Source organism: Vipera berus (assembly GCF_964194415.1).
Source record: "Vipera berus genome assembly, chromosome: 7".
NCBI lineage: Eukaryota > Metazoa > Chordata > Lepidosauria > Squamata > Viperidae > Vipera > Vipera berus.
Window position 1 is genome coordinate 12575109 of NC_138209.1, and position 16109 is coordinate 12591217.

A 16109-nucleotide genomic window follows, 5' to 3' on the forward strand; every position below is an offset into this window, starting at 1 on the left:
GAATTGGCTGAGAGAAACTTCTGAGCTCATAGATCCAAAATAACAGAGTTGGAAGGGACTTTGGAGGTCTTCCTGTCCAAACCCCTGCTCAGGCAGGAAACCCAATACCATTTCAGACAAATGATTGTCCAATCTCTTCTTAAAAACCTCCAGTGTTGGAGTACCCACAGCTCATGTGTTGTGTCTAGACTGGTGAATTCAAACACGAAACACCCTCTTCAGCTTATATCAGATTCTTGGACAAACTTACTGTTTTAAATTTGAAAATCCAGAGTTGAACCCATTTTATTTTATTTATTTTTTATTTTAATCCCATTTATATCCCACCCTTCTCCGAAGACTCAGGGCGGCTTACAATCTAAGCACAAATCAAATGTGCTTAGCAATAGTAAAAGCAACCTAAATATTTTGGAAACAAAGGGAAGTGGAACTAAAATGAAATTCGGTATATGTTTAGAACAACTTACTTGGATAAAAGTTTAAAACCCCTGAGAATTCGGAGGGAGGTTTAAAAAAAGGCATATAAGACTAATCAAATATTTTTAGAGATGCACAGCCATTGAACAGCTGATCTAGAAGTTGTGAACCACATCCCAACCACTCTGCCATGCTTTAGATAAAATTTTGGAGCAAAATAAGACAGCAAGCTCAGACATTAAAAAAAAGCCTAAGAAAATATGTCTCTTAAAAGACGTTGCTGTCTTTGGCATCGTTATATCTGGATATTTTCTTCTTCACATCATATAACCTTGTTTCTAGTTATACTCTCCCTGATATGTGATGCTGATGATTGTTAATCCCTTTCAAAAGTAAAATCATGGTAAGTTGAATTATTTCCTACTTCATTGAATTCCTAAAAAAATCTTAGCACTTAAAAGATGCCTCAATGATCTTTATCCAAAATCATTTCTGGAGCAGTAATTCCACAAAAGTGCTCTTGATTGGTGGCCTTCTGGTCCTATTAAAAATCTAGAAAAGGGGAGTACAGCACTCCAGATCCAATTCATGACATTGCCAAACCACGTACAGCATTAGGAACTAATGATCCTTTTCTTGTAATTTGAAATTTGTAATTGTACTAACTTTGAGGGACAAGTTGCAAGAATAGTATCATCTCTGGCCCTCCAGAACTTTATTAGCATTATATTTTTGGGGGGGGGGCTTTGTTTTTGGCTGCTGAGTTCATGCAGTCTAAACTCTTTGCCTTTTCTTTGATGGGGGATTGTTTGGAGATACTTATTTTACCTCTTTAAAAAGCTCTACCTTGCCCCATGCTACCCCATCCTAAATCTGACCCACTTTTGAAGTCTTTCTACTTTAAGATTTGACCTGCTGCACACAACCTATGTGGCTTCCAGACAGAAATAATTAATCCCTGTTCTATGATGAAAAAAGCCAATTTGTCCATCTTTCTGAAAACATTTCTGATATTTGAATATGGCTATTGGATTGCTTCTCCATACTCTTTTCTCTAGACTCACCATACCCAATTCTTTAATATCTCTTTCTAGGATATGGTATCTAAGAGCTTCATCATAAACATTCTAGTTTATTAATATCCTTTTTGACTGGTCATCCAAGAACTGCGCACCAAATTCAAGGCAAGGATTGTGGTATTTCTTCTAGTGAAACTACATAACAACACTACAATTTAAGTAGCCTTTTAAAGCAGGGCACTGAAGTGCAAATTATTGCTTTGTTTGTGAATTATTCTGCATCATTTCTATATCTACTGTGGTCAAACTGGCTATTATTCATCCTCTAACCACCAAGCTGTAAAGGGTTCTGCATTATGCTATCTTAAATGCAGATAATGTCAGTTGGATATTATCCTTTCTATCAGTTCTCATTGTGGGTATGATAACTTCGTATCATTACTTTGCTTCTAGTTAACTCTAGAACTTTTTGGATACAAGCAGCTTTGCTTGCCGTTCCATTTCCATCTGCAATCCAATTTTCATTCAACTGGTTGTTAACATTGTTGTACACATATTTTGATGTGATTTTGAAAATCTATTTAATTCAGGTTCAGCAATTAGAAGGCAGGGTAAGTTGCCCGTGACATATTCCAGCATTCCTATTTTGAAGTTGACAATAAGTGAGGCACATTATAATTTGCTTTACTTATGCAAAGTTATTGTCACAAACAGTATGAACAAACCTCATTGACCAATCAATCAATAAAATCCTACATGTTCTGGCCATTGTCTTGATAATTTTCTAATGTATGTTGGAATATCTGAAACACCAAGAAAGTAGCTGACTTTCAGTTAATCATCTTTCTGAATTAACCTTGACCCATTCTGCAGCAATGATATTCATCTTAATCATAGGTTGCATGGTTAAATACTTATTTCCCTTTATTTATAACCACTGCAATTACATCTGTAGATAATTCTGAGCATTCAACTGTTTAATATTAGCCATCTTTCTTCACTTTCTCTCTTTATACACTTTATGAATGGAACAACAAAGCTTATCAGCATATCCTCAGAAGAACTTGATTGCCTCAAATTATTCCTCAATCATTAATCCGTCATTCTTTTAATTTTGATTATATCCTTTTGGAAATAAATTGCCCAGAATGGCATCTAGTACTTTTAAGTGATGAGTGGACAAGAGATGATGCAACGGACTTATGAGACCAGTTGCTTGATTTTGAATTTTAGTAATTAGTAATGACAATTCTCTTAATATATAGGACCACCTGTATCTCTTTCATAGATACAGGTGTCCTCGACTTACAACCATTCATTTAATGACCACTCAATATCAGCAGTGAAAAAAGTGACTTATGACTATTTTTCACACTTATGACTGTTGCAGCAATCCCATGGTCACATGATCAAAATTAAGATGCTTGGTAACTGACTCATATTTATGATGGTTGCAGTGTCTCGGGATGATGTGATCACCTTTTTTTGACCATCTGACAAGTCAATGGGGAAGCCAGATTCACTTAACAACCGTGTTACCAACTTAGCAACTGCAATGGTTCATTTAACAACTGTAGCAAGAAAGGTTGTGAAATGAGGCAAAACTCAACACTACTTCACTAAGCAACAGAAATTTTGGGTCCAGTTGTGGTCATGAGTCGAGGACTACCTGTATTTTCTTAAGCAACTATAGATTAATGCACTGATTAGATTTGGTCCTAACCCCTCACCTTGTGCTTTTGTAAAATCTCATCTGCCATATCCAGTGTGGAGAGAGATTTTATTTATTTATTTACTCATTTTTATGAATGCTGCTTGGCATTTCACTGTCCTGAGTGATTTAGTATCTTTTCTAAACTCAGCTGCTTTGCTGTTGATTGTGATTTCTGGTAATAGCTAACAATCACACCTTACGATAATGTGTGACTCCAAACAACCCCCAGGTTTTTGTTCTGTCAGTACCAAAATGGCAGACAGTGGGAAGTGGCTTTTAATTGCCCATGATATTAGGAAAGAAAATACACATCAAGCAAACACCATTATTGCTTAGAACATCATTTCTCTATTATTGCCTTTATGGAACCACCAAACGTACTGTTATCCCTCTTGTAAATAGTACCATTTCTTGTGTATTGGGATTTCTTCCAGGCTGGATTCAGGTTATAATGCCACATGAGATAACATCATTTCATGGCTTTGAAAAGAATACGGGGGCAACAGATTAAGCACCGTTGTTCTGTGACTTTCATTTGTACGGAAGTTGCATGTGATTCTTGTATATATACCACCCACATGGCTATGACTTTTAGTGGCACTTAGTAGATTGTCCCCTATATTGCTATATATATATGTATCTATCTATCTATCTATCTATCTATCTATCTATCTATCTATCTATCTATCTATCTATCTATCTATCTCTATATATATGTATATTTGCAGTAATAACCTATTGCTTATTGCTGTTATACATACTGCACAACTAAACTTTCTGATTCATTTTCTTCAAAGAAAAATCTACTCCCTCACTATCTTACTTAGCAACTGAAACTATATTACATCATTAGAAATACTTCTAATATTGTATGGAATTCAGACCAGAGCGATATTAACAGGCTTAAACATGCTTGCTGGGGTGACTTGCAGCTGTATATTAATTGTGCATACTTTATGTTTATTTGTCTTCACTAAAAGTAACTAGCCAGTTAATTTTGCTTTGATTCACATCATCTAACCCTGACAGTTGTTAAAGATAAGTACCTGATATTTTGGGATTGTGTTTTCAAGGGCTATACAAGGGGCTGAATTTCAACCTCCGGAGTTGAAACCCTGACTCTAACCTCGGAGAGGACATTGGACTTCCCTGTTCTGTTTAGTCTCTGGAATGAATCTTCCCAATATCACAGCCATCTGGGAAATAGAGCAGAATTGCTCTAACCACTTGGATATGTAAGAAGATTGAGGTTTTTGATGAATGAAAATGGAACCTAACAAATGATGTTAACATTTTCTGCCATTCTGAACATGGCTTAGTGGCAATCCATACAGGTTAATCCATAAGCATTGATTTCTAGCTTCATTTAGGGGAAATAAATGACATCTCAGATTTCTTTTAAAAGTTAGACTACAGTCCTACCATTCATTCAGGTATCAACAGACTCAGCATCTGAGTTTTGAAAGAAAAAAAAAAGTCAGGTTTGTTACATTGCTCCTCATGACCAGGTACAGTACACCATTGGTCTGATTTGAGAACAGGGAACAACCCTATATGCGCAGAGAAGATGGAGTCCTTCCGAGCTTCTTCATCATTCCAGATCATTTTTGCTCCTGCATTCCCAAGCCCTCAGATGACATGCTTGAACATTGTCCCCTATGAAGCAGGCAGATCTTTGCCTTAACTTCTTGCTCAAGTAATATATCTTACAACACTAGTTGATAAAGTTACTAACATCAGGAGCATGCCTGGCTTAGATTGTCCGGATGAAAAAGTACAAGTAAGAAAAAGTGAAAGCTCAAAGTAGTTAGAGATACAACCCTTACATAAATGGGAAGTTTTAAACCAAATTAAGAAGTCATTCAAAGCCTCAAACACATTGACTTGGTAAATTGCTATGAATAAACAGATCTGCGATATTATCTTCTTGTAATTGGACTTCATTATGTTTCTGCAAACAGGGAATACACCATATGGTTCAAGAAGCAGCCAAAATATATAGTTTACAAATAAGTACCTGTTATTGCCCAGGAAAAAATATTTGCCTCTCCCTACTAAAAAATTTTCAGACTGTGATATTGTAATGTTCTATTTAGATCTAAGAAATAAAACCAAGGCTCGTATTTGCCTAGCAAATTATTCAATCTGCCTTGATATAGAACCTGATAATTATTTGACAGTTTGCTGAAAATTCTGCAAAGAGGAATCTTGTAACATTTTATGCCTGGTGGATTTTATTTTCCCAAGACCAAATTAGGATAGAAGTATGCAACTTTTTTCCAAGACATAAGTCCAGGGATGTGATTGAGGCTAGGGACCAGTTATCCATGCTTGTTATTACTTGTCTAATTTATACAACACCTTTCAATAAAACTGATGGTCACTTGCAGTAGACAGGGTGGAGCTTGATAATTCTCTCTTCTTCACTTAAGATGACACACATTGGATCAGAAGATCCACAGGCGCCAACTAAGAGCTTCACACGAACAATATGATAGAAATGAGTTCCACTCCTAACAACGTCCATAGAAAAACATGCTATTTCCATACATGAATATTCTAAAAAAACCAATTTCTATGGCCATGGGTATGAATAACTAACTGGTTAGGTCACCATCCTATATTTTTCCTCCCCAAAAGTTGCTGTTAAAACAACACTGAATTTAAGATGCTACATCATCAAGATTTTGAGAAAACTTCAGTTTGATTCTGATTGTACACAATTCCAGTTTAGCCCCACACAGACCAACTCAGAAGTGAGCTTTGTAAGATTTTAGCCATAAAATAATTTAAACTAACCCATGGAACAACTAAACAAGCTATACTGTACACTGAGATTATATTACAGATGAAAATGCCATTAAAAACACAACAGGAGGTTGTTCTCCACTGCAGGCTGCGTGTAGACATAAAGACTCCTGCTTCTTCAGTTTATGCATACACACAGCTTCATGTATACTGTATCTTCAAATGCATATTTGTATGTACACCAAGATACATGTGCAGTTCTCTGTATATTTATCCAAAACAGAAACAGAGAGCAGTTAAATAAGCACACATGTATACACAGGAAGGGACTGTCCACCTTGTCATGCCATTATGAGAAAGGACAGTTGCAGATTGCTGATTTTACAACCATTAAAATTTGCCATTTTTAATGAAAAAAAAGCTCTTTTAAAACTTTTTTTCCTCTTTTCTCACTCTTTTTCTCAATTTTTTTCTTTTCTTTTTGCTTTTCTCTCTCTCTCTTTCTCTCTTTTTTATGCAGTAAGCATTGTTGGAAGAAGACCAAAGCAGAGCAACTATAAGTTAAATATACACTTGAGCTTAGCTGCATTTACATTACTCTTTTTTTTTAGGAGAAGCAGGCTGAAAGGGACTTTTTGTTTGCTTAATCAGTATGTGCATTTTGATTTCTCTCTCTCTCTCTTTCATTCTCTCTCTCTCTCTCTCTCTCTTCCTTGCCATCATCAAATTCTTTCCTAATCACTATTGATTTGTCACCCTATAAACTGCATCATCTTCTGAAGAACGTCGGGTTACGCAGGCAGGCGGCTAGTCACCTGCAACAACCAAGGGGTCCTGCAGAAGCTTCCAAACTGCTGTCAGTGTCCGATGCCAGGGTCTGGTCTGTGGACATGGAGGAAATGTCATTGACAGATGAGGAGGGGGGGAGGCTTTCGCTGCTGTTCACTGCTGCACCTGTGCTAAGAAAATGAACACCGACGTGATTCAACCTGGAAGCAAGAGAACACTCGAGAGACCAGAATAAATGCACTTACCTCTCAGATCCAGCCCTCTCGTGCTGTCTGGCAAATCTAAACATTCGTGAAAGGAGGGAGTTAACGCCTAATGCTCCTCAGAGGCTCTAAGCTAAACCAAAACGGCCAGTTAGGTTGTCTGTGCCAGAGGTGGGGAACTATGGCTCCTTTATGACTTCTGAACTTCAACTCCCAGAATTCCTGAGCCAACATGGCTGGCTGAGGAATTCTGGGAGTTGAAGTCCACAAGTCATAAAAGGGCCATAGTTCCCTAGCTGATTCCCTGGAAGACTGGGTGGTTGGAAGAGAAAGGAGGGGTCTTGTTTTAACCACGGGTTTCCTCTATCCTTAACATTGTTGGTACATGGCCCTCAATAGGAAAAAAATATACTTAGGTGGCCAGACAGAGGAAGGAGACATATGAGTCCTTGGCCTAATTTCCAAGTTATCAGAATTCTGGCAGCCAATTACATGAGGGTGATAAGAAGGATAGTAAATTGGGTTAGGGATTTTGGGGTTTTTTAAGTCGCAGGAACAAAAAGGGTCTGCTTGCTAATTTTGGCTCTGGTAAAATTTATTTGGGAAATGCTACAATTCCCCCCCAAAATATCAGGGTGGTGGTGGGAGATTTCCTATCATAAAATTAGTTGCAATTAATTAATTAGTCATTAAATGTAATTAATTAACATCAATGTAATGTAATTAATATGTAATGAATGTGATTAATATGTAATTAAAAATATTAATTGGATTAATGTAATTGATTAACACAACTAATATGTTTACAAGAGATTGCAATATTTGATTTGCTTAGAGATGTATAATGCATCCCTTACTGGATTTCATCAATTCTGAATAGAATAAAGAGAAAATGCTTTGTATTACTTTGGTTTTCCACTGCAATCACCAACTCCTTAAAGTAACCCATGTGCTTTTCAGTTGTCCAATCTTGTGTTTTCTACCATCCTTGAGAAGTGACCAATATGCACTTATTATAAGTAGCCCTGGTGGCACAGTGGTTAGAATGCAGTATTACACCCAAACTCTGCCCACTGCCTGGAGTTCGATCCTGACTGGCTCAAAGTTGACTCAGCCTTCCATCATTCCAAGATCGGTAAAATGAGGACCCAGATTGTTGGGGGCATTATGCTGACTCTGTAAACCATTTAAAGAGGGCTGTAAAACACTGTGAAGCGGTATATTATTATTATTATTATTATTATTATTATTATTATTATTATTATTATTATTATTATTATTATTATTATTATTATTATTACTATTATTTCTTTATATTTTTATTTTATTTATTATTGTTATTTATTATTAAAATTATAAGTTGCCAATCTTGCCAAAAGCGACTGTCGGGGGCTTACATATTAAAATGCACTCTAAAACATTAAAACAATAAATAAGGATCTTAAATTTAAAATTCAATTAATATAAAACTAAGCAGGATGGAGAGGGAGGGAGCAAAATGCACACAGAGAGGAGGATGTTCTCTATTGCATTAACCACCTTTAAAGTGCTGCACAGCTGTTGGGGCTCCAGGCTAGTTGGCACAGACTTGTTTTCAAGGCCTTTTCCGATGTGGATCTGACCTCAGAGGGGGCGGGGCAAGATGTTCCAGAGGGTGGGAGCCACAGCAGAAAAGGCTCTTCCCCTGGACTCCAGAATTCCTGGCCTGACCAGGTCCGCAGCATCCCCTTTCTGCTGGCCCAGGTGGGGCAGGTTAATCCCTTTGGTATCTGAGATGGTTTCTCAGACAAACTTTTCTTTTAAAGATTTTAACAAAATGGTAACCAACCAGAGTCACTGGGAATCAGGCAACATATAAATTTAAATATATAAATAACTAGTCTTTGATTGATAGCCATGAATTACTGCAGGCTGTGGCTGAAGAGTTGTATTAGAGAGCTGTTTCTTTAGTTATAATAAAGAAATAGGTTTTTTTCTCCTTCCCCTCACTGTCCTTTTCTATTATTTTTAATTAGTTATATTGCATGATCTTGCCGTTCAGTTAACACATTCTCTCTACAGACACAATTCTCTCAAGATGGAACCTGGAATATTACTGTTTTATGCCACAGTTCATTCTATCATTCTTGATAAAAATAAAAATGATAAAACTTAAATTCTATGAAATTAAAAGTAAATATGTATAAATAGTCCTCGACTTACAACCACAATGGAACACAAAATTTCCATTAAGCCAGGCAGTAGTTACGTGAGTTTTGCCCCATTTTACGAAACTTTTCTGCCATAGTTGTTAAGTGAATCACAGCAATTGTTAAGTGAATCATGCAATAATTAAACGAATTTAGCTTCCCCAATTGATTTTGCTTGTTGGAAGCCACCTGGGAAGGTTACGAATGGTTGATTATAGCAGGGCTTTTCAACCTTTTCACCCATTGTACCACTTTTAGGATATGGCAACATCCAAGTACCACCAGTCACTTAGCAAGGTGTCAAAAACTTGATGACCAAAAAAAAAGGAAAAAAGTGATAAAGTACAGGTAGTCCTCGACTTACAACAGTTCGTTTAGTGACTGTTCGAAGTTACAATGGCACTGAAAAAAGTGCCCCCCAAGCCACAGCCGAGCAAGACACCTGCCTGCCCAGCGGCGCTCTGCCTCCTGTCCGAGGTTTTCATTGTTGTGAGCATTTCTGTTGAGGATTGGCAGCGGGGGTGGGTGTTTGGCTTTTATCTCCCCCATCTGCTGGGTGGTTGCAGCAGGTTTTGGTCACTTCACATGACCCTGGAACAATGTGACCGTCATAAATATGAATCAGTTGCCAAGCATCTGAATGTAAATCACAAGACCCTGGAGATGCTGCAACTTTCCAGCTGATCGGCGCTTCTTCTGGGCTCAGCAGAAGCGCCAGGATCAGCACCGAGCTGCAGCTGGATCCTGGCGCTGATCCTGGCACTTCCATTGAGCCCTGACAGCCCTGAAGAAGCGCTGATCCTGGTGCTTCCGCTGAGCCCTGACAGCCCTGCAGCTCCAGCCATCTCTTGCTCAGGCTTGTGCAGTGCTACCACCGGTTCAGCTCATTCCCCTCCCCCGCTATCACTTTTCTAGGATGGTTGTGTACCCCCTGCCAGGTGCCAATGTACCACAGGTGGTATCCGTACCACTGGTTGAAAAGCTCTGGATTATAGGACAATGCAACTATCATCACAAACATGGAACAACCTGCCTCCAGAAGTTGTGAATGCTCCAACACTGGAAGTTTTTAAGAAGAGACTGGACAGCCATTTGTCTGAAATGGTATAGGGTTCCCTGCCTGAGCAGGGGGTTGGACTAGAAGACCTCCCAGGTCCCTTCCAACTCTGTTGTTATTGTTATTATTAAAACATGTTATTTTCCAAGCACCTGAATTTTGATCATGTGACCATGGGGATGCTGCCATGTTCATAAATATGAAAATTAGTCATGCCACTTTTTTTCGAGCGCTATTGTAAGTGCCAACAGTTACTAAATGAATGGTTCTAAGTCGAGGACTACCTGCAATTGCAAGGAAATCAGTGAGGTGTGTTTAAAACAACAGTCCTTTGTTTATCAGGAAAGAGGGAAATAACATTGTTTTCTGACAGTCACAAACAGTAGTCTGGAGTAAGGTGATCCTCCATTTTAAGTGAAGGCTAAGTTTAATTAGTCCTTCTATATTATTTTGCCCTACAAGCACATCCTACTATTGTTCCTCATAATTCACCTACGAGGCAGGGCTTTATATGACAAATTTGCCCATGAACAATGAATTATTCTGACATCCACTCCATCTTCCAGAACGATGGTGCTGGGCCACAGCTCAGTAAGCTCTTAAATCAAATTTGTGTATTCTTTCCCTCACTTTCGGCTCTGTGAGAACATGTTGAATGGCCTTTCTGACATAACTGAAACAAATGTGTGGTACTGAAAGACTTATGCTAATCCAGCCATCTAACCCGCAATTCCTTTCGGCTTTTCTCTGCTGAGGAAAAACATGGTGCAGGGAGATTAGTGAGGAAAAGAAAACAAATATTGAAGTTAGTTTTGCATTCGTGATAGGGAAGTCTCAAAAAGAAACTTGGGAGGTGGGGGGAGTCTGAATCTGAGTCTGTTTTACCCTCCTTGTGGACAGTTGTTGTCCTGTGATGTTCGCTTGAGACCAGTGGAAACAAGAAAGGAATCCTGTCTTCCTCAGCTACCGTCTAAACTGGAAGAACAGGAGAAGCAAATGTGGAAAACACCCAGAAATATAAATATGACTAACAGAAAAATGGGGGAAGGAAATGTATCTTTGCAGACTACGGACAGAATGGTAAATCTGGGCTGGAATTCAGGCTAACATTAGATCTCAGATAACTCTCTAGCACCGTGGTGGCGAACCTATGGCACGTGTGCCACAGGTGGCACGCAGCGCCCTCTCTGTGGGCACCCGCACCATCGCCCCAGTCCTAGGCCTTCAGCTGGCTTTTATAAAACCTTTTTGCTTTAGGCCTCCGCCTCCGTGTGCAAAAAAAAAGGGGGGGGGTGTTCAATCAATCAATCAATTTCAACTCGGGGAAAAAAAATTCTCGCCAAGTTGGAATTGATTGAGCTTTTTAGTCCCACCCAGTCTGCCATTACCACCTCGGCCATGCCCACCCAATGCGCCACACCTACCCAATGGGCCATGCCCACCCAATGGGCCACGCCCACACGGCACATGATGATACATAATTGGGTTTTGGGTTGCAGTTTGGGCACTTGGTCTCTAAAAGGTTCGCCATCACTGCTCTAGAGCCTTGGTGGAGCAGTGGGCTAATGCCTCCTTAAGTCACACCAGCTGCCTGCAATTAGTGCAGGTTCGCATCCCACCAGGCTCAAGGTTGACTCAGCCTTCCATCCTTCCGAGGTAGGTAAAATGAGGACCCAGATTGTTGGGGGCAATTAAGCTGACTTTGTAATAATGCCGCTTGGGGTGTGTGTGAAAGCCCTAATAAGCAGGCATATACATAGAATGAAGGCTACTGCTAAGCTTGTAAGCCGCCCTGAGTCTTCGGAGAAGGGCGGGATATAAATGGAATTAAAATAAAATGAATAAATAAATAAATCTAGCATCTCTAAAATCTTCAGGAAAAGAGGGACCAGGGGCACCCTCCCCCAATCCTCTCCTATCAAAAATCCTGACAATTATCTCCAAATCACACCACTGAAATTCAACCAAACCATTTTGTTTAGCAACAAAAATGATTCCTTTGACATGACATTCCTTTTTTTTTAATGTTGGGAAGATTTTAAGGATTGAAATGGAAATACTTTGTTTCCAAACTCTTTGTTTTCCATTCCTATATTTAGGAATCTAAAAACAGGCCAAAAAAAATCAGGTTTATGAGCTCAGCAAAGCCTTCTGCGGCTCTGTGGAAGATCTGATGTTTGTAGCCCTCCTTAGTCAATATATATTAACCATCTCTGGTTTATAGCACTTGAAGCAGTACTTGCTCGTGAGGATAAAGTCAGTGAGCAACCATCCAAAGAGGAATAGCATATCATCATAAATTTTCCTGTAGAAAAGGGGCAGAGTCCTAAGCCAAATATATAGTTTCAATAGCCACATTTGAATCAAAACGACAAAGAAATTATTTAGCTAGACAACCTAGTTCAGTGGTTCTCAACCTTTTCTTCACCATGGACCCCCTTTAAATACCTTTTGTACAGCCCACCAAGACTTAAGATTTAAATCACAACGTTTCTTCAAGCCTTTGTCCATGGACCACAGGTTGAGAACCACGGGCCTAATTATTCTTGAACTTTAGTGGGAAAGTATATCAGTAACGATCCATAAAGGAACCTTACTCATTGTCAAAATGAATATGGATTTTTTTAGGTTTTACATAACTGAAGGGAAATAGATGCAGACATCCATAGCTTACAAGATTATTGTTTGCATATGATAAACTAAATAAATATTTGGACCAGGAGGGGGTTTTTTTTGGTCTCTATTCAGAAGATCCTTAAAACAAATATACTGTAAAAATGAAGCAGAAACTGTTGAATAAAGAATTTGGAAAAAATTGAAAATTTGTTCTTATATAACAAATACTGCTATATACATAAAAATAGGAGGATGCCTCAGTTCATACAATGGAAGGATGGATGGAAAAAGTGATAGAGTTGGCAGAGATGGCAAAACTAACTGTTTTAATCAAAGAAACATTTATCCAGTTTTGTTCCAATTTGAAAACCGCTTGTGGACTTTATGTTTGAAACAAGGAAAAAATGACAACTTTAAGTTTAGGTTTAAACAATTAGATTAAGTTTGTTGTGAAAGAAATGGCTGATATTTTCTAAATATGTAAAGCAAAAAATTGAGGTTGTAACCATGTTTTGTATTTTACTGCACTGCAAAAAGTTGGATGTCACGGCTTTTTTTCTTTTTCTCTTACCTTGCAGTCCTTTCTTTTTTATCTATCTTCCCCTATTACCCTTATTATCTTTGCTTTTCTTTGTATTTTATATTATAATATGCTTCAATAAAATCTTAAAAGGATTGTTGTTTGCATATGACAAATGCATCTCCTATACATCCAGAGGAAGCTGTTAGAAACACTGTATATTCTAATGGGACGGTCAACAAGTCTGATCCCCCCCTTTTTTCTCCCCTTTTCAAGTTGTCAATAATTTTATTTTAACCATGATGTGAACCCAAGATTTTCAACTGCTTAGTAAACAATGGTTAAAAGTTGCAGGATCCAATCTGAGTCAGTCACCGGGGCCAAAGCTTTCAGGTTCGTGATGGAACCCATCATTGGGGAGCTTTGAGCCCAAAAGCTTGAAAAAATAAACCTTGGGTCCCGGTGACCGACTCAGACTGGATCCTGCAGTATTATCCCAGCACTATCCTGGGACACGTATAATTTATCTTCATTCACAATGGTTAAAAGTAATCTTGGAATATCAGCACATCAACCAGGGACTTGGCCTTCCTGTTACTCTAAACACACACACACACACACACCAATTTTTGATACTCCTAGCAAACTGCAAAAACAGACAAACAAACAAACAAACAAAAGAGAGATGTAACAAACCTCTGGTAAGTCACATACAGTCCATGTAAGTTGAATATTATCTAGAGCAGTCCGAAAAACAATGCAGAAATAATTTCTGATATAATAACAGAGAACAGAGGAATGTATGTGGTAAATCTGCACTTGAAGTGAAAAGGCAAGTGTGGGAATAGACAAAAGATACCATGAGCCCATCTGTCAGTCCCTTAATGATGGCTAAGGAACTGACTACACAACCTTAATGTTTCATTGAACACTGAATTAATACATGAAAGCAAATCAGTGCAGTCTTATATATTATTATTTAGAAGTAAGCCCCGATTAATTCGGCAGGGCTTATTCCTAGATAAGTGGATTAGCTGGGAGTTAATATAATTCTTTTTTTAACTGAGTTCAGTTAATATAGCTTATCTTCTAGTGCTCTATCTCAGCCTTCCTAATCTGGTGCCCAAATCCTACAACTTCTCAAAATAGTAGCTAGGAATTCTGGAGTTATGGTTCCATAAACACATCTTGCACAGCCTTATTTCAAGGTGCTGGTGATGACCTATAAAGTCCTAAATGGCTTGGGTCCGGGATATCTGAGGGAACACCTGCTGCCGGCATCAAGTTCCCTTCGTCCTGTGCGCTCCCACAGGGAGGGCCTTCTCAGGGTGCCGCCGGCAAAGGATTGCCGGCGGGCAACACCCAGGGGGAGGGCCTTCTCTGTGGGCACGCCTGCCCTCTGGAACCAGTTACCCGTAGAGCTTAGGACTGCCCCTGATTTTCGTTCGTTCCGCCGGGACCTGAAGACCTGGCTCTTTGAGCTTTCCGGCCAGGACTGAGGATTTTTTAATTTTTTAACTTATTGTAATTGGGTTTTTAATCAGAGTTATAGGGGTTTTAGATTTTAATTAAGGAAAATTTAATCTATTTTAATTGTTATTAATTTTTGTATTGTAATGTTGTTTTAATTGCCTTGTGAACCGCCCTGGGTCCTACGGGAGAAGGGCGGTATATAAGTTAATATTTAAAAGGAAAAAGCTAGAAAGTTACTTGGAATATATCCGGTGGTGGGATTCAGCCGGTTCGCACCAGTTCGGCAGAACCAGTAGCTAATTTTTTTGTTGCCCAGGCCCAGAATGGACTTCCAGAAGCGGCATCCACACCAGGAACACTTTGTTCACATATCTGAATCCCACCACTGAATACATCCTAGCTTCAAATCCATGAAAATCTACTGTTTCGAGGTGCTGTTTCTATAGGCAGATGAGAAAAAAAAGGACCTTGTCTTAAGGTCTGGATCTGTAACCATATAAAATCCTGTCATTCACTAGGACTGAGTACCTGAGGGAGAAGGCTGGCCTTTCACTACACCGTTTTTAGTCTTTTCTTCAGAATTCATTACTTCCTTGTAGATTAATTCTGCAAGAGACAAAAGAGCTTGTTAGAAAGATGTTTTATTATTTCCCCATACTAAAGAAGTTTTATTACAGCGGCCGCCAGCCTTTTGGACACCAGGGAGTGGTTCCATGGCGAGAGGTTTTTTTCCGTGGACTGGAGGGGCCGTGGTTTCGTGTACTGCCTGCCACCTGCAGATGGGGCTTCACTTGTTTGTGTGGACCAGTTTCTGGCATGTCGTGGATCGGTGCTGGTCCACAAACCAAGGGTTGGGGACCGCTGTTTTATTTCCCCATATTGTTTAAAACCTCTCTTAACAGTGAATAAAAAACCTACTAGGCAAGGAGAGAAAAATGAACAGCCATCTATGTTTTTCCTAGCTATCATCTATCCTACAATTCCCCTTGAGTCAAGTCAACTGCTTTGAACAGGGGTCCTCAAACTTGGCCACTTTTAAGACTTGTTGACTTCAACTCCCAGAATTCCACGCTGGCTGGGGAATTCTGGGCATTGAAGTCCACAGGTCTTAAAGTGGCCAAGTTTGAGGACCCCTGGTATGAATTACAGATAGTCCTCATCTGACAACAGTTCATCGAATGACAGTTTAAAGTCACAATGGCCCTGAAAAAAGTGATTTATGACTGTTTTTCACACTTATGACCGCCGCAGTATCTCCATGGTCACGTGATCAAAATTCAGATGCTTGGCAACTATCTCATACTGATGGTTGTCGTGTAGCAGGGTCACGTGGTCCCCTTTTGTGACTTTCTGACAAGCAAAGT

The 16109-nt window shown here is 39.1% G+C and overlaps 1 protein-coding gene across 3 annotated transcripts in view; it reads right to left on the reverse strand.

Annotated features, from left to right (window-relative positions):
* Positions 1–6709: 6709 nt before the first annotated feature.
* Positions 6710–16109, reverse strand: part of MAPK10 (mitogen-activated protein kinase 10) — a gene marked incomplete at both ends in the record, with an annotated part of 107925 nt that continues 98525 nt past the window's right edge. For all 3 annotated transcript variants that reach the window (XM_081332135.1, XM_081332134.1, XM_081332136.1), the window contains 2 exons: positions 6710–6852; positions 15274–15351. In XM_081332135.1, coding sequence (XP_081188261.1) covers positions 6710–6852; positions 15274–15351 — 221 coding nt within the window. The remainder of the gene's footprint in view (positions 6853–15273; positions 15352–16109) is intronic.